A 27,510-nucleotide genomic window follows, 5' to 3' on the forward strand; every position below is an offset into this window, starting at 1 on the left:
GTGATGTCGGTTGAGTAACAGTAATCTAATCCATATCCTTCTTTCAGCTGGTCAGCTGTTATCAGATGAAGCAAAAGCTTTATAATACTTATAATGAATGTAAAATACACATACTACAAAGAGACAAACAATATGTATCTATATCATGTGAATTAGGCTATAAGAGTATAGTGCTTCCATGTGTGAAGTGTGTATCAACTATGTTTTTAAAGCAGAATTAAGGTAGGACTTGGTGCAACTGCATAAGTTCTGCATTGCAAACTGCAGCATTTAACTATTGACAGAGCTTTTTTGTTATATGAAGGTACATCTTGGAGAACTTAGCAATGAATGATGAAACCTCTTAGTTAAACTACGGCTGTTTGTCTTTGAAAACCTCCAGTGATTCTGTACCTTCTCTATGCTATTCTTAGCTGTATGTAACAGTTAAACTAGAGATTAGGAGGAAAAAAAAAGTAACTTTTTTGCTGCAGTTAAAACACATTGTCTCTTGTTCTGTACTCAGTGAATATGAAGAGCAATTACTATAGTTTTATTTCAGTTGGTTTCAGATATTTGGAAATACAGTCCCATCCTTTTGAAGCTAAACAAGCCTAGTTCTCCCAATGTTTCCTCATAGACCGTGTCATTGATCTTAGTTTATTTTATTTTTTCCTTCTCATCTGAATTCTTTCTAGGAAATCAATGTGATGTTTTTTGTTTTGTTTTGTTTTGTTTTTCTCAGTGGGTCCCAAATACAGATGGTGTAATTAAGCTTACCTTTTATTAGTGCTTAGTAGAATAGAAAGGCTCTCATTTATGTTCTATATGAAGTTTCTGATTACACATTCCAGTGTAATAATTTGCTGGAATGTTTCTGAAATAGCGTGACATTTTTGACTCACAATCAGTTTGAGAATTACTAACTTTCTATGGGCACATATGAATTCACATGCATGCAAAAGCACACATCGTCTTTTCTGGAAAAATGCGGTAACTTGTTTGCCTGTATTGTGCCCTGTTTCTCAAGACCACATTACTGAAATCGCTTTCAGTACTAATCTCTGCCAAGGTTTTTGGTAGCCTCTCACTACTTAGCATCATCTGTACATCTAGAGAGCGTTCCCTCTATTCAGTCATTCAAGATACAAATGAAAATTGAATTACACCGGACTCAAAACAGAAACTTTGAGGACCTTTCTTTAAGCATCTTCTCATACTAAAAATGAAGCATTGATTAATACTCTGTGTGCAGCTTTCCATCAATAATAGTTTCACTTTATATTCCCTAGAAGATTTCTGTATACTCATACATTAGTTATGAACTTCAATACTGGATTACCAGAAATCAAAGTACGTGACACCTGCTGCTTTTGTCCCACTTGAAAGATTTTGTTCCACAGTTTGAATATTGGTCTGACCTGATTTGTCTATGATAAATCCATATTTTCTGTTACTGATCTTGTTATCTTTTAGGTGCTCATAGACAGATTTATTTGTGTACAAATGTTTTCCTGGAAATTGAAGTGAAGTCAGCTGGCTAATAGTGTCATGTCCCTTCCTTTTGACCTTTTATCTTTTCTAAAGACAGGTACTACATTTTCTGTTTTCCAATCACTGGAATCTTACTCTGTGACAGCTGAGAATTTACTGCCAATAACTATGATTGCTGCTCCTAATTCCTGAAGTACTCTAATGTTTTTCTTCATGCTCAGTTAGTTTAAAAGCATCTACTACACTCAAGAAGTATCTAAAATAACAGGAAGTAATCTCAACATCTCCTGTTTTTCAGAGATTTAAGGAGCTACGATTTTTTTTTCATACAGTAAATATGTTGAAAGAAAGGGGAAATGAGCATATATACTGACACATTCTGCGTTTTAGTAGAAATTTTGAGTTAAAAGAGCTAGTTACTGCTAGAAAGGAGATACTTACACTTGCTACCCCTGTGGAAAAACTTCACTGCCATGCATACATTTGAAATATAACATGTTAACTCTCACATATTGATTTAGCAGTTCTTGATTTACGTTCTAATGTTTCATCTGTCCTTACCTACACATCAGAACTGACCTCCAGGCTTATGACAACATTTAGATATTTGTAAATCAGCTCATCTTAAGGAAAGGTCTTTGCTGCTTTTATTTTGCTTCTTGATCATATCAAGAAAACTAATTAATAAAATTTTAATGGGACTACCTGAACAGTGGCTATACCGTGCCTCTTGGTTAAGCTATTCTTGTACCTTAATAAAAAACTGTAAATTAATCTTGGTCTACAGATTTACAGAGTATGGCCTATGTGGGGAGTTTTGTTTTGGATGCTGAGTTCTGCTGGCACAGTATTACAGAACAATGCCATTTTTCATCCCATGGAAAAATACGTATGCATCTTTCTGTCTTTCTGTTGGAGATACTAAGTTTCATTTTTTGTTCTTACAGATTTGTCTTTAACAGCCCCTGATAGATAAGGACTTGCTTATATCAGGGTAGTTTCAGGCATGAGTGAAACATTTTAACTTGCTGTTCATTCTAAGCAAATATTATCCCCCACAGTCACAGTCATGTACAACTAACTGTCTTGCACTGAAACAGCTGTCAGTGGATTAACAACTTTGTTCTGACTGTAATGTAATCAGTGGCCACCATACACTGCTCCACCCAAGCATATATGTCAAGGCTGAGTCACTTCTCTTATTCTTCTGTCTACTGCTTTGAGGTCTAAGAGTTTTCCTGCCTGTCTTAGACATGCAGTTCTTTGATGGGTTGTTTATCTGCCATGTGAAATCATCTTTCAGAACACTTAATGAGCAGCATCTAACACTTTCAGGATAGATGGCATCAGTGATCAATCGTGTCTTGCCCTCTTCAGTGATACTGATTCTTCCCTCCTTTACAAGTAATTTTTACTGGTATTACTGTCTCTAGATTCTCTTATCAAATGGGTTTTGATTATGTCAGACAAAAAGATACAGAGGATGCTTTTCAAAGCAAATGGCACAGTAAAATTGCAAAATTTGATAGGAACATACAACATTTGAAATATTGCGTCCTCAATTGTTTGTCAAAGTTGAGCTTCATTTTTGTTGAACCAAGATCCAGGATTATATTTTGAAAAAAAAATCTGCTAGGGGGACATCCTAATGCAGTAACCTTCAATAATACCTTATGAAAGAAGACTTTGGGGTTTTCATTTCCTAACACAAAGAGGTGAGGTAAAACTGGTATATTGAAGTAGGCAAATAAATACCTCTTCAACAACAGAATGGGTGGTGGTTATGGATCCTGTGTTGCATTTGAAAGAGATTTGCAGTTGTTGCAGTTCTGTGTTACTGTTACTAAGATGCAAGTAACAGCTTGATGAGGATGAAATAGTGCATTTCTTCTTTATCTGTTTTGCAGAGAGGAGTCAAGATAGCACTGCAGCAGTGCTCTCTGACTCCAGTTCCACCCAGGATATGTTTAATGAGCCTGCTAGTTCTCAAGACAGCCTGAAGAAGTCTTACACAGAGAAGAGGATTTCTACTTCCTGTTCCGACGCATTGATACTGAACAAAGAAACCCCGGGATCTGCAGAGGAAAAGAGTATGACCATTTTAATAGATAGGATCCGCTAGTATATTTTAATTAAAATGTTTCTTCCAGCATGCAGAAGCATTGAAAGATGCTGCACTGTGAGAATTTTAGTTAGACATTATTTCTGCATGTATGTGTGTACCTTAAAATTAGAACTGTTTATTGTTTATATAGCCATCATCATAATTTACTTCATTTTAAAACCTTATGAACTGAAGAATTATGTGATCAATTGCTGTCTGTGATAGCCGTTTGGCTGGCTTTCCTTCTTTCCTTAGGTATTGATGCCCTTTGTGTTCTGGCCTAGTAACAGACTGGCATTCAGCACCTTGAAGAGCACAAGTAGTGGAATTAGATATTTTATTCCACTGGATACTTATTTCAGTAGAGAAGTGGGAGTGTTCTCTGCCACGATTTTCCACATAAAATACCTTAGTGTTCTGTATTCCCCTGGAAAAACTGTTTCAAAAAAAATTTTTTTTTTTTTTTTAGACCTTCCAGTATCTATTAGCTGGAATTTTCCTCCCTCCCTCTCTCTCTCTCTCTCTGTACAGTTGGATGTGGTAGCAGGGCGACTGGACTTCATTAGGGAAAGAGATACAGAAAATAAGACCGACGTATAAATTTTGCCCATGTTTCTGGATTATATGTCCTTTGAAATGTGAGCTGATAAGTTTTCTGCCAGTTTAGACTATGTTTTAGTCTCTTCCAGTTTCATAGATATGCGAAACATGTTGTATGAATAGCCCTAATTCATTTCACTGATCTCTCTGGGAACAAGTGCCTGCTAATTATTTTTTTTATTAGTGTTGCATGCATAAAACCCTCAGTAGTTTAAGAATATTTTACTTCAGTCTTGCCTGAGTTAAGGAAATCCATGGTGATATGTTTGTGTACATAAAGCGAGGTAGATACTAGTTCCTAAGTGTGTAAAATTGTACTTACACTGTCATTAATTCTAGTAACCTTTTGGGAGCTGGACTAAAAACATGGGTCGTCTTCAGGCTTGCAGTGAGTTGTGCCGTTACCATCAGCTTTATGTCTAGAAAACTGCTGGATGCATTTTTATATTATTGATATTTATTAGTACAAATGCTGTATCTGAAAAGTACCTTCCTGACTTAACTATGAATATTATTGAATGTCAGGGTTTATTGAAGCTTAAAAAACTTAAATGATTCCTGTATGGTTTTTTAATTCATTATGTGCATTGAATATGTATTAAATAGGAAATATTTGTACATGCTTTCATTACCTGTGTTATATGAGCTGCTAAATTTTTTTTCGCTTGTTTGAATTGTCTAAGGCATGATTAAATGACAACAAAATCCAAAAGCAAAGCAACCTCCTTATAGACTAAAGGCCTGTAGACTTGCCATATATAAGGCTATTGAAAAAATGCTTTTAGGAAATGCTTGAAGATTTGTACTATAATGCTCTCTGTAGAGTAAAATGATGGTGGATAGATTTCTTCAAGCAATTTTTGAAAAGTTTCTGGCCTGAAAAACATTCTTGACTTGAAGTTCAGCTTTAACAGAGAAAAAGTTAGAGCAAGTTTATCCTTCTTTAGTGGACTCCAGGTCATTGGGAGATAAGGTCAAATGTAAGAGGTTCTTTATCTGAGCAAAGACAGTAAAATTCTGTGACAAAACAATGAAAGCAGAAAATATAAACTGCATGTTTTGTGCATGTTTTTAGTAGTAAGGACTAGCTAACATGAAACGAGAAAATTTCCACTGTAACAAATATTTTCTAATGTGAGATTTCATATCTTTCAAGAAAAGACGATTCAATTGAATTGTGGTTTAGTTGATTACTGAGTTTACTACAGAAATGTTTGAGTGTAACTCTAGGTTCTGTATTATCTAGAAAGGTGTATCAGTTACTGATGATCTTTTTTTTTTTTTTTCTGAGCTTAAATCATATTCAAAAATTGTATGCTTCTAGATAGATTGTTTAAAATAACAAATTTCACTTACCAGGATAACTTTATTTTTCTGTTCCTTCTTTCTTTCTTTGCAGTGTATGTTTTTGAATTTAATTTCTTCTTTTGCTGTTGCCCCCTCTTATTCTCTTCTAATGCTATATAAATCCTGCACTGGGTAAGGTAGGCTGGCTTACTACTATTGCTCAGGGAAAAGTACCAAAGATGATGGAGAGATCAGTGTGTGTGGCTCTGTTAGTGAGCTGCAGCTTATTTATTAAACACCAAGAGTAGTAATAATTTTTTGTAGGAAGCACTGGGATAATTCTGTGTATACTTTAATGAAGAAAAGGATTACCATTTATTTTGTATCATTTTTGTCATGCAGTCTACTGTTAATGTTCCAGTTGCAGGAAAGCCAGAAGAGCTGCTGGAGAACTCAGAATCTTACCATTCTGCTGAGCCTACTGGCCAAAAAGTTCTACTGGATCCTCAGTCTGCTTCTGGCAATCCCATCAAAGCTACAATCGCACCACCTTCCCAGTGGGACTGCAAAAAGAAACCTGAACCTTGTGTAGATGCTTCTGAATTTCCTCAGGGTCTTCCAGCAGACCTTGAGGAGCAGCGAAAGTTCCTGACAGAGCAGTGTATTGCCTCCTTCTGTCTCTGTCTCAGTCGCTTTCCCCAGCACTACAAGAGCCTCTACAGATTGGCTTATCTCTACACATACAGCAAAACACACAAGGTGAGACAAACTGCTGATGCAATAGCTTGTTGACTGTTGGTTTATTGCCTGAGTATATAAACCATATTGCCATTTGTGTTGATTCAGAAGTTTCAGTATTAAAATGCAGCAGATTTACAGGTTTACTCCAACTTGGATTGAAACTATGCTTTGGGAAGTCTGTTGCACCTAGATCATTTATGATTTGTGTGTGTGAGGCAGGTGAGTAGGAAATTCCTTTTTTTTATTATTGAACTAAATTATTTTTTGCTCTTCAGCAAAGAAATAGCTTTTAGATACGTCATATAAATTATGATATTCTTGTAAAAATGACAGTCGTTATTTCTTTTAACGAGTAAGTGGACTGAAAAATGGCTTGAAAGCAGAAATTCATCAGATTGATGGAAAAACACATTAGGTGACACATACATGTTTTCTGAGAATCTTAGGTCTTCATCAACAGAATGAAAGATTCCCTAATGCCAGAGCATAGAGACAATTAATGCATTGGACCCACTTTTTAAACAACACAAAACCAAAATTGCATACCTAATTTTGCATGTGTGGTCATTGTATAAACAGAAATAAGATGAGAGTGGGTGCTTTAAAATGTAAGATTTGATATTTGTGTAGGTCTGTGACAAATAAAAGCACTAGATTTCTTGCTGCATTCATGCGATCTCAAGCTACTATGTAGTTTAGGGTGGTGCGTTTTAATCATGAGGAAGTAAAGTGGTTCCTAGTGGCTTGCTAGTCAATCAGCAGTGTTTTCACAGAACTCTGAAAAGATTTCAGGTTGTTTTGAAAGGACTATTCTGGAGCAATCCAGAAAAAGAAGCTAATATGAAGCCACTATGAAAATAGGATTATTATATATCTACCTCCCATCATACAGTTGGGGAAAGCCCAAGTCTTTAACACCTACATGCATTCTGTTCATCTCCTAGGAAAAAGTGCTTTCTCTAATACTGTGCACAGGATTAGGGTAGCTACCTGATGACTGTTTAGATATAAAATCCTAACTATTTCTACACAGAAATAAGACTTGATAGAAAAACTCAAAAGTGGGACATTGCATTTTTTTTTTGTCTCATGATCCTTTCTTTACATTTTATTTTCATCTCCTTGAGTATGACAAAATTATTTGCTGTTCAGAAATCATTGAATGAAAGTCAGTCAAATACCCTGTTGTGCATTAGCCTGTGGTATTGGTTTAAACAAGGCATAACTGTGTCTTGGTCACTGTAATAGAATGAGTGCGTATTTGAGGTGAAGGTAAAATAACTTTCTTATTGCAGCATGATTCTTGCATGTTCTGCATGGAAGAATTAATTTCAAAGGTCTTCTGCTATTAATTAACATTCTTCTGATTTAAAGTCATGCCTTATTTTCAGATTGAGCATATTTATTTTATGTTCAAAGCTGGTAACAGTGTTGCAAAGAGGATTATCTCCCACATAATTAAGCAATATTTGTAACACACATATACTACATTCTCCTTATGAAAATGGTAGAATTATCACTGCAGAAGTCTGGTAAAATCTACTGCATGTGGATGCCATAGAACTTGGTCTACAGAAAGTATGATTTTCATACTTCTGCTATGCTAATCCTATGTCTTTCTGAAATATCAGTTAGTAAAATGTATATAAATTGTAAGTCTAAATTGATCAGTTATTTGACTAATTGTGATAATCAAGGTTTGAACTCACAGATTTTGTACTTAGAACTCTTGTGTCATGTCATATGTGGCAATATGAATTCTCTTCCCAGCCTGTATCAAAGCTTTTATGAGCTAAATTTCCACCCAGTACCCTAATACTGGAAGGGAAGGGAATGAAAGCAAATCGTACCACTTGGTACCCATAATAGAAAACATATTAACAGTACTGCTTCAAATTGAGCAGCAATGTGTATTAGCAATCAAGCGTAAGGTTTTGAATATTTCATTTGGCTGTACAGTGATATCCAAAAAAATGACCTTTATTTTTTTCTTTTCTTTTCTTTTTTTTAAGAAAGCTTGTTTTGAAACTGTTTGCATGTGACAGTTGTTAATTTCTTCATGGAGCTAATCATTAAAAGGAGCTGTGGATTCTCACAATCTGTCATTACTGTTACTGACAAATGATTGTGTATCAACATTCAAAAAGAAGAGCTGATGTTTTTAATTCATTGGTTCAAATAGCATGTCCTTGCCTGAGGAACTATTTGCAAAATACTTTCTTCAATTTCTTTTATCTTGATGATGTCTCCCCTTTGCTTTTTATATCTCTCTCTACATATAAACATAAACTTAGTGATTTGTGATGTTTTTCCTTGTGAAACACACAGCGTTGTCTAAATCTCTCTCCTCTTAGAACTCAACAAACTTGAATCATGCCTGTTTGAGGCTAGTAGTTATCAGATTCAGCTAGGACTGTTGGGTTTTACTGTCCTTTTAAAATTATTTTTGCTGCATGATAAACAACTACTCAGCAGCATGAAAAAAAAATCTTCCTGCTAACATATGTGTGTACACTGCATGCTGTCATGAGATCATAATTTTCTTTTTTAGACTACTGATTCAAGTTCTTTCATAGAACAAGGTATCTATGATATCTTTGGCATAATGATACACTGATACATCTTTGGCGGGAGTTTTACTCCTAAACAAATTTAAAACACAAAAGGCAGCTACTGCAGCAATAACCAGAGTGAGAATACTTAGATATCCTGCTAACAAGCCCAATATTAAAAAACAAAAAAAAAATTTTAAATAAAGTAGATAAGGTTGAATTGCTACTGGGGCAGACTAGACTACTAGTAAGTTTTAGAAAGCTGAGATTAATTGTAAAATACATACAACCATATTGGAAAACTCAGCATTTATGTGCCGCTGCCAGGAGTTTCTGTGAAGAATGGCCAAAATTTATGGCTGGCCAGGAAAGCAGAAGATTGGCAGGTTTCCATAGTGAGTAGAACAACAAGCTTTCCATATGCAAGCTGTTTTCTCCCGTGTTATTGTATTGTCGATTTTGCTGTTCAGCGATTAGTAAAAATAGTCATTGGGCTCTTTTTTTTTTTTTTTTAATCAGCATTTTGTTTGGCTACACGTTCTGTTTTTTTCCCCTTCTAAAATTCTGCTTAGTCTTTAGAGGCTATTTCTCTTTATTGTGTTATCACAGCAAATTTGCACATAGCTTCATTTTTTTCACGTTGAATAAACATGCAGGAAAGTGAGGGTGAATATTTAGAAGTTGTTATTTCATTGCCAGCTTGGGCAGTGCTTTTAGTTTCACATTTGCATGATCTGTCTATTTTGAAGAGGAGTCTTCATCCTTTGTGATGTTAAATTTTTACCTTCAAAATGACAAGACATCATTTATCACTATAATTAACAAGTTCTGTGAAAGTTGAATATTTACCTTATGTTGAATATTTTATCTTATGTTGTCATGGATCAATATGTAGAGTAGCTCTGATATTCTTCAAGTAGTAGATTGTCAGGAAATAAAAATCCTTATTTATATACTTTTTTATTATGGAATGAAAAGTACTTTGCAAAGTCTCAAAGATATTTCTCAGAGGTATTGTTGTATGACTTAGTTTCTGTTACGATTATATCATCTATTATGCCCTTAATGGGTTTTTAACAATTATTTGCTGGCATCATGGTATACTATCAGTAATGTAAAGCTAGAGTACTTGGCAAACTGGTACAGTTCATTAGCTGATCTGTAATGTACTCACTGACTGAATGTGGCAGTTGTATTGTGGAGTAATTTTTAAAAATATTAGAAAAATTCCAATGTCATGGTATGCATTACAGCTATTTTAATACTATTTCAGGTGAAATGTCTCCTGCTACGTTTGGAAGATGAGGTTGTGAATTTTGGTTCAGAAAGACAATGAATTCACTGCTATATCATTCTTTCTGTAGCTTTTATAATATTAATCATCCATCACCTGCATTGAGATATCCTGATTTATGCAGTTTAAGGCTTGTGATACTGAGCCAGATTTGGATGCAGTAACCATGATGCACTTCACAACAGAGACATCAGGGCCTGCCTGACTGTACTGGCAAGGTCTCTTTTACATCATCATTCCTAAGAAGACAACTGTAGTTGTATTGATAATTACTGTTGTGTGAAAGTCTTTTTAATTCAGACTACATAAATTAATGTCAAGTATAATATATTGTCAATACTGTGCAATGTTCAGTCAAACCAGGCATAATGCATGCATATAAAAATTACCAATTATTTATAGACTTAATATATGCGTATGCATACTGAGAGGCACAACATGTAAGCTTAATATGTCTAAGCATTTCAAGTAGCAACAGTTTGGTAATAACGGTTCATTTAAAATGCTACCATTAAGGTCAAGAATCTGTTTATTCTGCTTTTATTTGATGCTATAGCACTAGTTCCTAATGAGACAAAGCCTATCTAACAGACTATAAAAGAAAATAAGGGGAAGGACTAAGCACTATTAGGACATTCTGTGCACTTCTCAGCAACACTTCAGAGTTCATGGGATAGGTAAAGGTGGCTTTTGACACCGTGGAGTTAAGGGGTATCCATTTCTGAGGTGATTCAGATTTCCACTTATCTGACCATGAGAGATTTTGCTTTTCCATTTTGACAATGCAGGTAAACTTTTCTGCAAGTTACTGTCAGTCATCTTGCCTTTGAATCTTGGGGTGATGAGGATGTGGGAGGCAATTGCTGAACTGGAAAGAGTACTTTATAATTGCCCTGAGTCAGACAGCTAAATCCAGCACTTCAAACTGGCAAGCAGTGTGCCAAGAAGAATAAATCCCTTTTGCTATGTCCTGGATCCCTTCACCCACTCCTAATAACTCCATCAGCTAAAAACTGAGTGGAGCAGACTGTGAAATCTAATGAGTTGAGACCTGCTCAGGCGTATTTACTGGGAATAACTGATCATGCTGATTTAAGAAGGGCAGCAGAGAATCTGTAACTACATTTTTTATTCACATTAGTTTTGATTGTGTGAAGTTACCGTGTAATTGCCCCATTTGTCTGAATGATCTTTTATGCTCCTAGCTAGGTTGCTGTTATCATCTGATTCAGTAAAAGCCTATGAATTATATGTACTAAATACATGCATGTAGGTGGTCAGTATAATGTACATAGCACATCACCAGAACATGACACTACTCTTAATGGTCTCTTAACATTTTCAGTATAAAACTTAGATTCGGGAATAATATCCATAGCTTAACTAAAAAAGAAGAAAAAAAATTGTAGACTTGGATTTTATATATAAACTCTGTGGTGCTGGTGGTATTTCTTTTAAGGTTTTCTTTTGTTTTGTTTTTTAAGGTAGTTTTAACTGTAAGATTCTTATGACCACACATTAAGCAATTTTTTACTTTGTTCTCACAGTTAGTAGAATCTCCTTACGCTTCTGGTTACTTTAATATGACATAAAGCATTTATGAGTCTGGATCTTCAGGGCTTATTATGATGGGCTTATTTTTGTTGGATCCTGATTTTATTCAAAGCAGTATGGTTGAAAGATCAAAGTCAACTGTAGGTTTGTTTATTATGACTTTTGCTTCTATTCTATTTCACTATCAAAAAGTAGTAGTACATCATTCTTTCTGGAATTTGAGCATTGTGAACTGGATCTTCTGTGTAGTAGAGTTTAAGGAGGGGAACAGAAGAGTGGCCCTTTTTAATTGTTAGGCTAATTCTTGGAATGGAGCAGAGTAAAAACACCGTCCCTACCAACTTGCAATAATTCTTGATATTTTCATATAGATGGTAGGGATTTACGGTAGTCTTTTCTGTATTTCCTTCCTCTTCTATACGGGATCCAGCATTGTGAGCTGGGAATAGGCTTGCATGAACCACTGAAGTGGCACTCTTCAATATCTTCAGTCTTTAGGTTGCCCCAAACAGGAGGACTCTTCAGATGACTTGGCTGTAGTACGTTTTATTGCCTATGGTACCACAGTCAGGCATCTCTCACAACTCTCTAGAAGAAGAGGAAATGTGCAGACTTGTGAAGTATGCTGCCATTAGTGTTTTTTAAGATTGTGCTAAGCAAAAATTTTAAGGCACAACTTGAAAGATTCATTTCTGTAGCGTTTTAAGCCCTGAAAAAAATAGGTTTTTTTGGCCCAGGATAGGGCAACAGTGTAATCAGCGTGATGCAGAAATCCTTGGGAGGTCTACTGAGTAACTTTAAATGAGACAGTGCCATCTCCTTCCTTAAACAGGGATACATCAATTTTTAGTTCACAAAAATAAAATGGAGAATTTCATACATTTTGGATAGCAGTACAGCTTAAAGATTGATTCTTGCTGTGTTAACATTAAAGACTGCTTTATCACTGGCTTTTGTGGAAGACCAGATTCCTATGGGTTCTTTTGTGTTGTATTTTTTTCTGTAGGTATTTCAGAGTATTTTACAGGCTTCGATTAATTGAATTACAGAAATGTGTGTTACAGAAGCAGTACAGTAGAAGTGTATAGTTAAAGTTTACATGCTTTACTTTCTTTAATCTTAATTAAATTTGACATTTCTAAGTATCTGTCTGAGATTTCCAAAATTCAGCTCTCTTGCACATGAATCCATAATTGGCATTTTGCCAGAGAGGAGGCTCCAAATCTGGTAAGACATTGAAGACTTCCATGTGGTCACTGTCAATAGGACAGAAACACTTGGGACTGTGCAGGGTTTCTACCCTTTCCCTAGAATCTTGCAAAGAAACCACCTGGAAAACAAGCTAAGAATCAACCTGGAAACTTGTTAGTAACCGAAATAGAATATTAAGGTGATATTACAACTTAGAGGTAATTTACTTGTTGGATGGACATGATTTTATCAAATTTATGTTTTGTAGAAGTGCATCTTCAGCCAACACAAATCGGAATCCAACATTGTCATCTGTCTCTACAGAACAAAACATCTTCCTGTTTCTTAAATCTTTTCTGTAGTAAAGCTATCGTCCTCTATAAAAGCCAGTTTGATGCTCAGTCATGAAGTCAACTGAAGGAAAAACTGAAGTAAAGCAAAACCTCTGTCAGTGAAACCTTACAGTTAATAACTGGCCCATCTGTTAGCACTCCTAAGCAGCATGTGTTGCCCAGAGCTGACAGCTGTCCCTAGTTTCCACCTTCACAAGAGATGTTCATGTCAGACACTGAACTCCTCGAGAGTAATACTTTTATGAATTTTTGATCTTAGTCTCTTATTAAGTCCTTTACCAATACTTTCTCCATTAACTCATTGAGTAATATTAATCCAGTTTGATGACAGGCGTAGAATTTTCCACAGAGATTAAGTAAAGTTACTTGGGTATCGATGGCGGAGCAGAGATAAAAGGCCTAAATGAACATCGCTTCCGAAAGAAAGCTGCCGTTTAAGCTGAAGGGTTGCCTCGTCTGCTTGGCCTGCCAGCTGGCCAGGACGCGTTTGAGCTCCAAACCGGGTGGTGGTGTCAGCCACAGGGGGGAAGAGCTGAAGGAACCCAGGGGGGCTGCGGGAAGGGTTGGGATGGCGGGCCCGGGGGTGCCCGTGCAAGGGGCTCGATGTGTGGAGGAAGCCTCTAGGACACCTTGGCCAATTCCTTCCACTGTCTGGGGATAAACTTCTTTCTTTACACAGAAAATATTTTACCCTAATCAGCGCAAGTGCTCGCTCTGTGAATCAAACTTGCTTTTCCCCATGGAGGGATGTCACCAAATTGCGCGTCCAGACACCATCCGAACTGAAGCTTTAGCTATCACGCTGGAGCTCCTGGGAAAATGAGAAATGAGCTTGTCAGTTAATAAATAAAAGCCAGGGAATGTGCAGTACGTATAGCTGTGGTGCGAGCCCCGAGTGACTCACGTGCCCCCTGCTCTTCCCCGCAGAACCTGCAGTGGGCCCGCGACGTGCTGCTGGGCAGCGGCAGCCCCTGGCAGCAGCTGAAGCACATGCCGGCGCAGGGCCTCTTCTGCGAGAGGAACAAGACGAATTTCTTCAACGTAAGTTTATACTGTTGATAAACACACCAGTGCTTTCTCAGCTGGGGCTTAACATCTGCTTCTCCTTCATGCAGCTTGCTAAGGGACGGTAACGTGGGATTCAACATAGCAGCATTAAATGAGCCACTCAAAAGATGAAGTTTTATTACAGAGGAATTTGCTGGGGTCCTCCCCTCGTAGAGGGTTTATTCCTGGTGTGCTTTAAAAGATGGGGAGGGAAGCACTGATGGTTCTCAGTTGTATGTTGTTTACCATATATTTGGTAATGGTATGATTGGTGGTTGAGACCTCTATACAGGTTCTCTATCTGTTCCTCTTAATTATCCTCTTCCTTGTTTATTCGGTCTCAGCTAGACTTCACTTCTTGGAACAAGCAAAAACTTGCTCCAAGAAATCTCAGGCTTTCCTGAGATTTTCCTCAGGCTCCTCCTGGAAGGAGCTTTCCTCTGTTCAGCTTTGGCAGTGCCTCTGCAGCAAGAGCAGCCCCAGCAGCTCAGGCATGCAGATCGTCCCTGCGCCTCTGGGCTCTTTCAGACTACGAGAGCATCTCTGCCTTGCTCAGTAACGTGGCACATAGCATACTTGTGAGGATCATCTGAGCACTTTCACCTAGCAAATTCCCTGCTGTGGTAGAGACTTTAAGATACTGATGTTGTCTTTAGTATCTCCTGCTTTTCTGAGCTATGTTCTAGTGTTTGTGGCTTCTGCTCTTTTGTGATAGGATTCGGTAGGCGTTTTGCGGATTGCGATATGTGGAAAGGGCCTGGAGATGTTCTGCTTTGTATTTCTGGGCGATGTGTCTGTTGTATGGTTGCCAGTGATTGCAATGACAGAATTTTAAGTCTCTGCTTATCTATCCAGTGCTATGTTCCTAGCTCTGTTTTAATATTTTTAATTCCTGTGGCATTTATTTCCATTTTGCACCTGTTAACATCCATCTTTTTTGCTTTATGTTGTGTTAATTAGCACCTCTGTCAGACTTCTATTAAAAATGATACGTGCTGTCCTCTAATTATAAGGTTGAACAACTAAGAAATATTGACAGTAATTCCAAACTGTATCATGGATCAGTTTGCAAAAAAACCCTTCTATTTCGTTCCATTCTTTTGAAAAGAAGTTTTGATCAACAAACACGGTCAGCCTGACAGGGTTTAAACCACGCGGTTGTGATCTGGCTGATGACTACATGAGTTTCTACTGGTTATTCCCCTGCAATATCTGCCTGCTTTCTCTGCAAGAATCCTGTAGTATCAGTCATTAACTCTTCAGGCTGGTGAATGTCTTGGCTCTGATCCAACTAACACAAGCATTCTCACAGCAGTTAATGAAATTATTAAGCATTCTTAAAGTTAAATGTAAGCTTTGCTTGATCAAGGCTAGCTTGTTCATTATTGCAGGTTTAAGTGTCAAGAGTATCCTATATTTTCATATCTGAGGAAGGCAAACAGTGGAGAACTAAGCAGTGTGCGTAAGGGAGTGTTTCTCCTTGAAAATGTGAATTACCACATTAGGAGAGAACAGTGGCTGACATATTTGATATCTTATTTTGGAATGTCAATGTTAGGTAATTTAATTTAAAGATAGATCCCATCGTATCTGTAGTTGGATGTTTCCAGCATTTTAAAAAACGATTGTTCCTGACTTCAGATAGAAATCTCTTTATACACTGAAGATTGAAAGATGTTAGCCTAGATACTAGACACCTATACAATAATTCTATTTTTTTTAATTTTAAAGGTACTTATTTCCCATAGTTTAATACCATTAATTTTCTTTGATAGGAAATTAAACATTTTGAAGTAGAAAATAACCTTCAACAGAAGGTACACCCTAGCCCAGTGCAATGTACAGGCAGTACTGTAAGAAAAAAGAGACGATGGTGAAATGATGCTTTTGGCTTGGATTTAGGTCTGCCAATAGTTGAAGACAGCGTTAGTCAAGAGTCCTTTATGTAGAACGCTTTCTCTAGCCTTGAGACACTTCAGTCTGGGGACTCTTATCTCAAGTGTTCCAGTGCATCTCAGCTATGGTGACAAGTATAACTAGCACATGTAGTGCCTCAGACAGCCAAAACAAATTGTTGAGCTAAAATCAGTCTTTGTAAATCAATGCTAACATCTTGACTTTTCCTGTAGACATACCGTGTAGTCTTGCTGTTGAACAGGTACAATATGCATTATGAACTTAGCATGGTAAAATATTTTGGTGATCTCATTTTCTACCAGGTACATTTTCAAAACCCTCTTCAGATAACACTCTGTGTAGAACACGTGGCAGTAATGCAGTACAGATGACACAGACATAACATAGAGATAAAACCTAGATTCAAGAGAGACGTGGCTACGAATGCCCATGAAAAAGGCTGTTAGTGTCCTCTGACATTCCAGAATTGTACGAATCTGAATCTGTGAACAACTTGGAAAAAACTCTCTCTAACATTGCATTGCTTTTGCCTGGGTTAAACCTCAAATAGTTTGTTCTCATCAACAGCTCCTAGCCAGGCTGTGGGAAAGCAAATGTGCTGCTCCATCTGGGTCAGTGCTGAGAATACAGACTTGTGTGTCATCCATTGCATACAGATGGTATTACAACCCACTGTCCCTGCTAGTGTCTTCACATACAGAATCAGGTGATAAAATAGAACTTTAAAGCTCTACACAAATATGCAGTCATATCCGATCTTATAAATAAAATGCCCAACTTCTAAAAGATTTCCTAGGCTTATTAATGTTCTCCAGGGGTATTTTCAACAGAAACACTTTGCTTAAAGTTTTTATTTGTTTCCATGCAATGCATTTAGTTTTATTTTTTGAGAACTCTTTGGGCTTTATGACACAAAAGAGTTAAATGAATGTCTAAATGGCTTTCTGTAGATACTTTACTATTGAAATACCTTTTTCTTTTGAAGCAGTAGAGGTAGTGTTTTTAATCTCTTGTACAGAAGTTTCAGGGTTGTTGAAATTATACATGACTCAATTTTACATGCACAAATAACTGTGTGTGAGAGGGAAAGCTAGTGGTTCAAAGACTAGTAGGGACTCTGCCAGCCTTCTCTTCCTAGACATTTTATAAATCATGCATATTCCTAGTAGAATTATTTATGAAATGTTTATGTGAGCCCTGTATGAGAAGAAATAAACCTGAGTAAAGCTGTCTCCTTTTAAATTTTACTGCAGGACTGAATGTGTGTGTCACATTCTGTTGTCTAATTTGTTAGCTGTCACTCAGCTGTGGCTAAAATTTCTTTGAAATTATCTATTACTGATTTCAGACTGAGGGGGAAAAGGGTATGTTTGCTTAGCCCTGATACCTTGTTTGACATACTAGAAGAATGTCAGGATGTACAGAACTTCTCTTTGGTGTTTCAAGATAAATATGCTTTCTGCGTTATTGTGTCTACCTGCTTCTCAAACAGCAGAAAACAGCCCTTATGTTACAACTAGGGCCAGAGTTATTTGCATGTCCACTGCCCTGGCAGTGGTGGGAGTCATTGTATGAATGATTATTGCAGTTTAGGCTTGCAGAAGTTTTAGCTGTGTTTCTGTTTTTGACCAGTTACACATTTCTCTATAACCTGCATGTACAAGTACTCTCCAGCATTCTTTCTCTTCTGTGTCTTGTGTGTGTGCATACGTGTAAATAGATATACTAAAAAAAAAAAAAAAAAAAAAGCTTGAAGCGATCTCCAGAATGGTTTCTATAGTAACTAAATTAGAAATCAATTCACTAGGAAAAAAAAAACCCAAATATTGCAATATTGCTTTATATAGTAGGGTGCTTGTTTTATTAATAGTGGCATGATATATGAACCAAAAAAAAAGTTAAACTCTGTGCACAGATGATGGGTATACATCAGTCAGTGGGTGGGTGGTGGTTGTGGAAGAAGTATTTTGATGGTTGAGCTCAGTGTATCAGTAACTTCTCCATATGGTTTATTACACAGTATTTGTATTTTCCTGGCACATTCTCTGGAGGGGAGGGTAATAATAAAGATCTTGATGTCCATCTTTGGTAATTGTTCCCTGCATATGAAAATATGTTCTGTGCATGCACACAATATAATAGAGACATTCATGTGCATCAAGTCTTGCAAGGCTGCAAACTGTTAAGGATAATTATTGTAATTTTACTTCAGAAAAAAGCACAGTATGTTTATAATCTGCTATGTCCCCAAAGCTCTTCGTTCTGTGATCTGAGTAAGCAGGTCAAACTAAGATAGCAGCATTCATCAGGAACCAGCAGCTGAGAGACAGAAGTGATTTCACTTTAATTTGACTTTGTTCATACTAAGTGTGGCTGGGCACTGGCAGTGGACCTATGCTTTACAGAACTGAAAGTTCTGGACAGTGAGCAGTTGCAAAGTAGCATCTTAAAGTTGGTGCTACAAGTTTCTAGGGATAGTTCTTATTATAGGGCAGTGATAACTAGTGGCCACTTCTCCGTTACTCTACTCATATAGCAAGTTCTTTCTCTAGTTCTGTTTCAGATTCTTTGAGTTGCTTCTCTTTGTCTTATCAGATGAAAGTTGATTGTGAAAAGGAGACCAAACTGCCAGGACTGACTGTGCTTTGTAATTTTGTACAAGCAGAGCTAGATGGGTGAATTTGTGATGTAGGAAATGAAGGCCATTATAAAGTCCCTAATAGAAACTCATGGAGGAAAAGTTCATCAGGGCTATCAAAAATAAAGTCAGCAACTCTGCCTCAGGGCTTCTGGAAGCTAGGAAGTTGTATCAAGGAAATTTCATTGTATACTCCAGTTATTTTTATACCTTCCCTTAGACATCTATTACTGATCATCGTGAGAAATACTGCACTGAGTATATGGGCTTTTCTTCTGATCTAATACAGTCCTTTTTTGTTTCTGTCTAGGTTCCTGAGGTGATTTTTAGTGGTTCCCATGACTTGAACTAAAATGCAAAATCTGTTACAGAATTTGATATTTCTGTTGGCTCTGTGATGTGATAGGGATAGCAAGCTATATATTGTCCAAGGGAAGAGTGAAATCCAGCAGGTTTGTCTGAACCTATCCTAGGCTGCTGTTCTTACCAGCCTGAGGTAGTTACTGATGTTGACCAGAAGAATCCCCAAATACCCTGCAGGGCCAAGGGCAGCAATTCAAGGCTGATTGTGCAAGTTGACTGAAGCCTCAGATTCATGGTTTCTTACTATGCACTGGAAGAGCCTGAAGGTAAAGGCAACAGCAAAGAGCACTTTTCATGGAGCTTCTACCTCTCTGCTCTTCTTCCTGTCTTTAGTTGCAAATACATCTAGATTAACTCTCTTCCTGCTCATAGATGGTGTATGTTTTTTCTGCTGGCAAGTGTGCTTCCAGCTCCTGGGCATCTCCAATGTGGAACATTTGTCTTTGGGGAGAAGTAGTGCCATTTGAGTCAGATTGCAGAGAAAGGGAAAGAACTTGAAGAAACTTGTATATCCATGTGAGCTGAGATTCTGTCTCAGTATAGTGGGAGTGGGGGTTTAATTATGTATGGGGGCTCTAAGAGAATTAATGATTATTTTTGAGCATGTTCATGATTAGTTGCCACTCTCTGAGCAAACACTGGTCTTTCTAGCTCTTCTAACACTTCATGTGAAAATTAGCATGAGAGGATGCCTACGTAAGTTAAAAAAAAAAAAAGTCATTAGTGGAATTCCAAAAATCACAAGTGTTTGAAGTTATTTGATTTTGTCCTACTTGCTTTAAGTGTTTTGAATACCATTTTTATGTAATCACAAGGGAATAGAAGTCATAAAGGAATCTTGACAGCCTTACGTTTTTTCTTCTAAACCCCTCCCCCAAACAACAACAAAAACACCCCACAGTTCTCTCTTGATTTCAGCAACTGGAAAACACTTAAAGCAATTTTTTAGAGTTAGTGCCATTTCGTAGATGGTATACAGAGGAAATGATTAGGAGAGATGACCTCCACCATTAACACTGATCTTCTATGTGATTGGGTAAAACAGAATAGTAACGGTAGTATAATGAAAACACACATTAGTAGTCTAATGTATTTATGCTCCTTAATGTGATAAGGAGATAGAGACATCTGTTTAGGGGATGGTTAAGTCCTCATCTACTTTAAAAGATAGAACTGTCTTTTATATTTTCAGGAGATGGTTATATTGTAGCCGTGCAATACTTTTGTTCTTCACTGTGTAGGATATCAGCTCTGAAAAAGATAGTTTTCTACTTTGTAATAGTGCCATTCAGTGAATGCAAATTCTTACTAATAGCTTTTACTGACTATGAAAAATTCAGAGGTTAATTAAAAGAAATTTCCCTGATACATATTTTCTTCATCTGTCAGGAAGAGCCAGCTACTTTATGAAATGGTTTGACAATTCAGAAACTAGCACTGAGTGAGCAGTGCCCTGGTGTGGTGTTAGGAGGCACTATGCTGCAAGGGATCTGCTGAGAAGGTGCTCATAGGAGCCAAGGCTGAATAGGTCATCCAGCACCTCTGTTTACCAAGAGATAACCAGTGACCTTGCTATACTGTGTTGGCAATTTGTTGCATTAACAGCCTACCTGCCTAACTTGCTTTCTCTGTGATCTTAGTAAGTATTTCACTGCTTTTCCTCCATTCCTGCCTAATGTCATTATAAAACTCTTGTTCAGCTGTGTCAGGAAACCATTTCTGTTTTGGATGAATAGATACTAGTGCAGAAAGTATCTAAAGAGTGAATTAAAAACCCTCCAGGAGTCCCTTCTGAACCAAATTATTCTGTAACACTATGACTTAATTTGTAAATAAAATCAGCTCCATAAATGGCAGTTAATTTTGTGATTGTAGTATAAGCTAAAGGATATGTGCATTTTCTTAATCCCCATCATGGCTTTTCTTTTCACCTTTTGCAACAGTCTGGCAAATTGAAGGTTTGGAAGACTGAAAGCGGGTCACTTCTTCCCATACCTTGTTCCTTATCTTTCATCCTTGTTGGTCTCTGTTAATTTCCTCTGTTTTCCTTCAACGTACCTTGCTCAGTGCAGCAATTCCGTATCGCGGGCTCAGGTGCGTGGTTCCCAGCGCTGGCGGTTACCTCTCCACTGACCAGAGGATGGGGGAGCTCGTACTAACTAATCAGTCTCACCTGCCTGCAGATTAAGGAAGGCGTGTTTGCCTTGGTTAAACAGAATTTGTATGTAGGAGGTTATTTTTGCTTTGAGTCTGGAAACTTTTTTTTTTTTTTTTTTTAATGAAAGCTTGGATTTTGGATAATTTGGTTCTTTGAAATATATAATGCAGAGACAGCCTAGCCCTTCTCTGAAAACATGACTGAAGGATAATTTTTCATAAGTAAATGTATGGAAGAGAATTAGTGTTATTTTCTCTGCCTCTGTATTAAGTTTGTTGGTATTAATGTTTATATTTAAAGCAGGCAGACATTCTGTGTGGAAAAAGCTAGCTTTTGGAGAATCTTTATATAAGTCTATTAATTTTCATTGTTTTTCTTGTCTAGCATGGCAGGTATGTTCCATTTGGGGAAGGGGGAAGGAAGAAACAAAAAACTACTGTACTGCTTGCCCTTATAATGAGAGTCTCATGATTTCTTTTCTGACTCTTTCCCTAACAGTTTTTCTTTGGCCAGTGGCAAGCCTTTTTCCTTCTTTATCCCATTTTTTTTCATTTGTAGATTTAATGTCATTCTACTAATGCATCTCCTGTCCAGACTTTTTAAAGTTTTAACTGAAAGAAGGTTTGTAGTCAGAGCAAGTGGGTTTGTTGTAAATCTTAATGCCAGCTCTCAAAACAGAGGTGAGCAAGGAGTTAACTGCGCAAATGAAAGTTTCATAGAGATTGGATTAAGACCAGAAACCCAATAAGCAATGAAGTCTTTAAGTTGGCTATAAAAAGCTAGATAACTTTTTCAACCTCTGCCCAGCATGTTATTTACAGTTCTTCGCTCCATCTTCTTGGAAAAACAGAACTCATCAGTGAAAAATGTCCGTCGTTCACAGAGTTTTCTGCCTCAATATATACACGCTGTTCTTTCTGGCTAACTTTGTAGGCTTCCAAGACCCAGCTAGTAAAGATGCCAATAAATCTAAATCCCTGGAGATACAAGCATGGGGTTTTAAACTGTCACTTGTGCCAGTGGATATTAAACAGCTATTTTTTCTATTCTGTTTCCCTAGGAAAAGTTTCTTCTTTTGTTGAGTAGATGAATTTCTAGACAAAGGTAAGCTAGGGGACAAATAACACTAAAATAATTTGAAGGTACAGCCTTGTAGAAGAAAGATTGTCATGAAGATTCTAGTATTACAGAACATAAAGCAGCTCGTTTTAAAGCTGGATCTTAAAAAATGAGCAGCAGCTGTTTTATCCACTCTGAACAGCATTTGAGAGGTGCTGGTTTGCTGTAATACTACAGGGTGAGTGTCCTTTTACAATTGTACAATGAATAAATCCATAACTTGATTTTGCCATCTGCTAACTGTGTGTCAGATATGGCTTCTAAATTATATGTATTTATATTGTGTGTCTACTATCTGGTTATCAGATTAGTTCTTGTAGCTTCTTACTATGAGTTACTAATTCTAGCTTTATCGTAGAAATAAATGACAAGAACTGTGTTACATCAGTGTGGACTCGTGTATAAACAAAACAATGCAAGCAAAACCAAAAAAGAGTAAATTTAGACTTTTAGAAGCAAATCAAAGTAAAACCTTAGCTTTTTAATTAGCTGCAATCAGCATTTTCCTTTTTAGTACAAATTCTCATAGCCTTTGATTGAAAGCTTTGACATAAGTCCTTTTAAAATTTAGTAGCAGTGTGTATAGCACAGATGAGAGTTGAACAGTCATGTAGCAATGTTTATGTGCCTGAAGTCGTACTTAATTGTCTTTATATACCCTCTCCTTTTGTTCTGAAACTGATAGCAGTACTCTCTGAGGAACAGGAATTTAATGGCCATATAGTCAGAATTGAGAACTATTCAACACAGAGTAATTTTCTTCAACAGCTCTCTTAGGTGAGGCTGTATGTGGTATATGCAAGGTGAATTATGTTTTTTTCATTGTATGTATTTGATGAGATGTTTCTACTAGTTGTATGTGAAGACATTTCTGTGACATTAATCAATGCAGTTTCCTCTACTTCTATATATTTCATTTTGAAGATGCTTTTGGGACTGCTTTTGAGGCAGCTGTCAGTCTACATCTGTTCTTGCTCAGCATGGCACTCATCTGTTCCATATTCCAGATATGACAGTGAGATTTTTTTCATTCGTATACCTTGTCTCTGTAAAAAGACTAACATTACTCTGAATGTTAAAGGAGCCAAATGTCAGTGAATGAATACAGAAACAGCTACCATTAGATGTACAGATCATACTACCTTTCTGAAATTCTGTCATGATTTCATTCTGCACCTGTGATGGTTTCAATTTGCCTGGTATTACAGTCATTTGTTATAATTTTCATCTTTATGAAAAGAAGAAAATTAATAGTGAAAGTAATTTTATTTATTAAAGCACATATGTCATGAGAAATATTCCTGGAATTACAGTTCTCAGCAGAAGGATCCAAGTATTTTTCATGGCTATACATTGCCTCAGTGTGAAAGTCAAAATAAGAGAATGTGGTATGAGAGCAGAGTGATACAATTCTATGTATACATGTGTGCAAGTGGTAAGCATTTATAGAGAAATATTTTTAATTTAATGGGTACAGCAGGGTATAATTGGCCAAATTAAAAGGATAAGATGGGGGCAAAGAGATAATATGGCAGATGATGATAGGTAGGAAGATACATTGTTATGCTGTAGCTGGTGTATGATGAACTGTTTGCTAGCCGACTGCAAGATCGCTGTGTTGAGCTTAGATAAAGATACTGAAGCAGGAGTTGTCTGACAAATAGTACTTTCTTTGGCAAAAGTCCTAAAGTTAGAGGATTTAAAAGGTTGAATATTGTGTAGTGTGTGTTATTGTTCCAGACTCCTTGGCTCCTGTGGAGGAGGTAGGATTTCCTGGAATAGCATGAACACCTTTTGGAGTTTACATGATAGCTAATATGTGAAACTGCAAGGGTGGACTGCTTAAACAGGACAACTTGCTAAGCCTCCTGAAAGGATTTAAAAGAAAATGTGAATGAGTGGCTGAGTGAAAGTAATGAAGTCCACGGCGGTCAGTATTTTAGCTTGCTCCTCTGGAACACTTGAATGTAGTACTGTGGAAGTAACCCAACAAGGAAGTTCCTCTTAAGAGCTTGAGTGAAAAATGGCTCATTTCCAGCAGCCTTGTGACCTTTGGTCGCTGGAGTTGCCCATGCTTCATCTCCACGAGTGGGATTACTCACCTCCTGTCAATAAACAGTTTCACAGATTTGGCTTTTATTAAGTTAATTTTTCTATAAGATAGAAAAAGCAAGATCAGAAAAAACACAGAGCTTTCACTTGAAGCACTTCCTAACAGGTTTTCAGAATGAAATAGGAATTATTTTGTTGATGTCAGAAATGGAAAACTCTTTTTTTTTTTAACTCTTCTTTTAGTCTGCTCAGAGCTACTCTCTGTATACTGTTTCATAGACTAGGTCCAGTAAGAGTCATCTCAGGTGCTTGAGGTAATTTAGTGAGTTTGGTTTAACAACCAAAATGACTGAGATTTTTGGAAGGATAAGCTTTTTCCAGATATGTTTAAAAAAAGAGAGAACTCTTTGTTTTTCTTATCTTTCGGTTGCAACAGCTTTGAGTACACAAGCAATACTCCATATAGTTTGTAAATAAAACATTAAGGTATAAAAGCATTAGAAATGGATGAAAATTGAAATTAACTCTAGCTAGTCTTTCTTGCATCAGAATTGATGGGAATGAAAAATTAAACAACTCTGTCTCAGGAAAAAGATGATGATGAGGAGAGATCTAGAAATGAGAATATCTAATATTCTCAGATATTACTTGGAATCCAAGTAAGGACATCTTCCTTTTAAACTTCTGAGCATAGCTTTAAGTGACTTGCTTATTAGTCAAAATAGTAGGAATACAGCCGTTTTATTTTAAAGGGTAAACTGAGGAATGGTGATTAAAAAAAGATTTCAAAAGTGGTTTTTGGATTCTTCCATTTTTTACAGGTATCTAACCTGAGATACACAAAAGCATTGGTGTTCAGGACCTTCTGAGATTCATCAGTTAACCCCTAATATAATGTTAGGAGCCCCCTGCATTAAAAAGGGAAAAAAAGGAGGGGGGGGGGGAAGAGAGAGAGAAAAGAAAAGCTTTTAAGTTACTGGCTTCACTATCTAAAATCAATGTCAAACTCATTTTAGAACCATTAGGAGCAATTTTTGATTAGCACACTTATTCCATATTGGTGGTTTTCTGCACAAATCTTGAAGCAAAAATATTGCATCTCTTCCATATCTTTTGGAATGAAATGTTTTTCCTGCTTTGCTTTTTGCTAGTTTTTTCACTGTAAGTAAAGTGAAAATTCACCAGTTAGTGCCCCACATAGGAAGAGTTACTCTCTAGACTTCACCCTCTGTGGGTCTTGTGGCTGTTGTTGCATGCAGATTTATTTGCATCTTAACCTTGCAACAGAAGCCTCCAAAACAGTAGCATAGAAGGAATCTAGAAATGTTGCACGGTTTCATAAGTGGTCTACAGTCCTTGAGCACAATGTATCTATATCTACATTCCCAGAGAGGAAACACAGTTTTCTCCAATTAAGAAGAAAAAAGTGCAACCTGACTGCTTTGGCATCAACATCAATCGAGTTCTGCAGGTAGTGAATTCTGGTCTTGTAGGGATTAAACAGGAGCAAGAGTATAAAGGACTTCTAGAGTTATACTCTGTGCATGGTGTGTGTTTGTATATTCTAGGAGAAAGAACAGTAATAAGGTTGAAGAATGAATAAACTTTTAAGGTATGGGATAAAATGAACTAATTCTTACTCTTAAAGGCACAAGGAAGCAATTTAATTTTAACTGGAAGCAATTTAATTTTAACTGGTATCTCATCTCTAACAGTAGCTAGCTGTCTAGAAGACTTAATCCTACTTTTGTGACTGATTGATTTCCAAAACAGACTTTGGTGAGGAAGATGATAACATAATGATATACTAATGCACTTCAAGAGTACTGTTCTTTTTGTGTGTGTGTGTGTGTGTGGTTTTTTTTGGCATGTTTTATAGAAGTATAAATGCTAAAAAGAATGAAACAATACTTCCAAGTCCAGTCTCAATTTCCCATCACAAAGAAAAGAGTGGAAATAGCTTCAAGACGCACTCACTATACTTTATCAGTGAGGGCTGGGACACTGCATGTATCCCAGCTGGAGGAAACATGAAGTCTAATGGCTCTTGATCGGTGGATGTGCTAGGCTGGGTTACAGAATTTCAGAAGAATAAATTTTCCCCAAAAGACAAGTACTTTTGAGAGCATCAATATCTGGATGAGGGATTTTAAAAGTCCGGTCCCATGCTGAAATTCAGAGATATCAACCACCATGTCATAGAAGTTATGATTTCAGCTTGTGTCACTTGGCATTGGAGACAGTGGGGTTTATTTTAGGAACATCCAAGTGCTTAGGAAGCAAAAAGGTTTGAATTAGGAAAAGGAGGAGGAGACAGACAGACAGGACTTAACTGCCTTATGCATTTCATGTCCTGAGAGGTTACGGCTTAGAATTTAGACAATTAGTTGATGTGACCCCGCTTGACAGCGTGTGGGAGAACAGGGAAAGAATTAGATAATAGTAAACAGAAGATTTTTTGTTTTTCAATTTTATTTATTTATTTGTAAGTTAATGATCAGTGAGTGTTACCCTCTTAGAAATCTTCACTAGAAATCACAAGCAGTATATCTGGGCAGAGCATTGCTGTGACAGTGTAGGTAGCTAGACCATTCATGTGTAGGCCTAATTTTTGGGTTATTTTGTCACTGTCTCTTCAATATGTCACTGTTCTGCCTTCAAAATCTGACAAGTCTCTGCTTGCTTTTTGTGAATAATAGAACTAGAATAAATTTTCCTGCATCTGTATGTGTTCTCAAATCGATAAGGTAAAGCAAAGCAAAGTGTCTTTCTTCCTGAAAACTTCTGTCTGAGAGCTGTCTCCACTGGCTGCCTGAAGCTGGCAAAATGAAAGGCCCACCAGGAACTGAGACTGAATCTGAAATTCTTTAAATATTGTGGGCTGCAAGGTGAAGACAGCAAGATGTATGCCACAGATTTCTCTCCTAGATCTCTTTTCGTTTCCTCTTATTCCTGTTGCTATCTTTTGACACATTCTTCTTCTGTTTTCTATTTGCATTTACTGTTTCTTCTTCCCTTTGTCCTTTAACAACAGCGGTTTAAATGTAGTGTATGGACAAATAATTAG

General features: G+C 36.9%; 1 protein-coding gene across 1 annotated transcript in view; it reads left to right on the forward strand.

Moving 5' to 3' along the window:
* CABIN1 (calcineurin binding protein 1) overlaps nt 1–27,510 on the forward strand; it is a 123,123-nt gene that overhangs the window by 39,751 nt on the left and 55,862 nt on the right. Inside the window, exons 27-29 of the mRNA XM_062590094.1 lie at nt 3,381–3,563; nt 5,886–6,223; nt 14,077–14,190. Of these exons, the coding sequence (XP_062446078.1) occupies nt 3,381–3,563; nt 5,886–6,223; nt 14,077–14,190 (635 nt within the window). The remainder of the gene's footprint in view (nt 1–3,380; nt 3,564–5,885; nt 6,224–14,076; nt 14,191–27,510) is intronic.

The sequence above is a fragment of the Rhea pennata genome, chromosome 17 (genome assembly GCF_028389875.1).
Source record: "Rhea pennata isolate bPtePen1 chromosome 17, bPtePen1.pri, whole genome shotgun sequence".
NCBI classification, from domain to species: domain Eukaryota; kingdom Metazoa; phylum Chordata; class Aves; order Rheiformes; family Rheidae; genus Rhea; species Rhea pennata.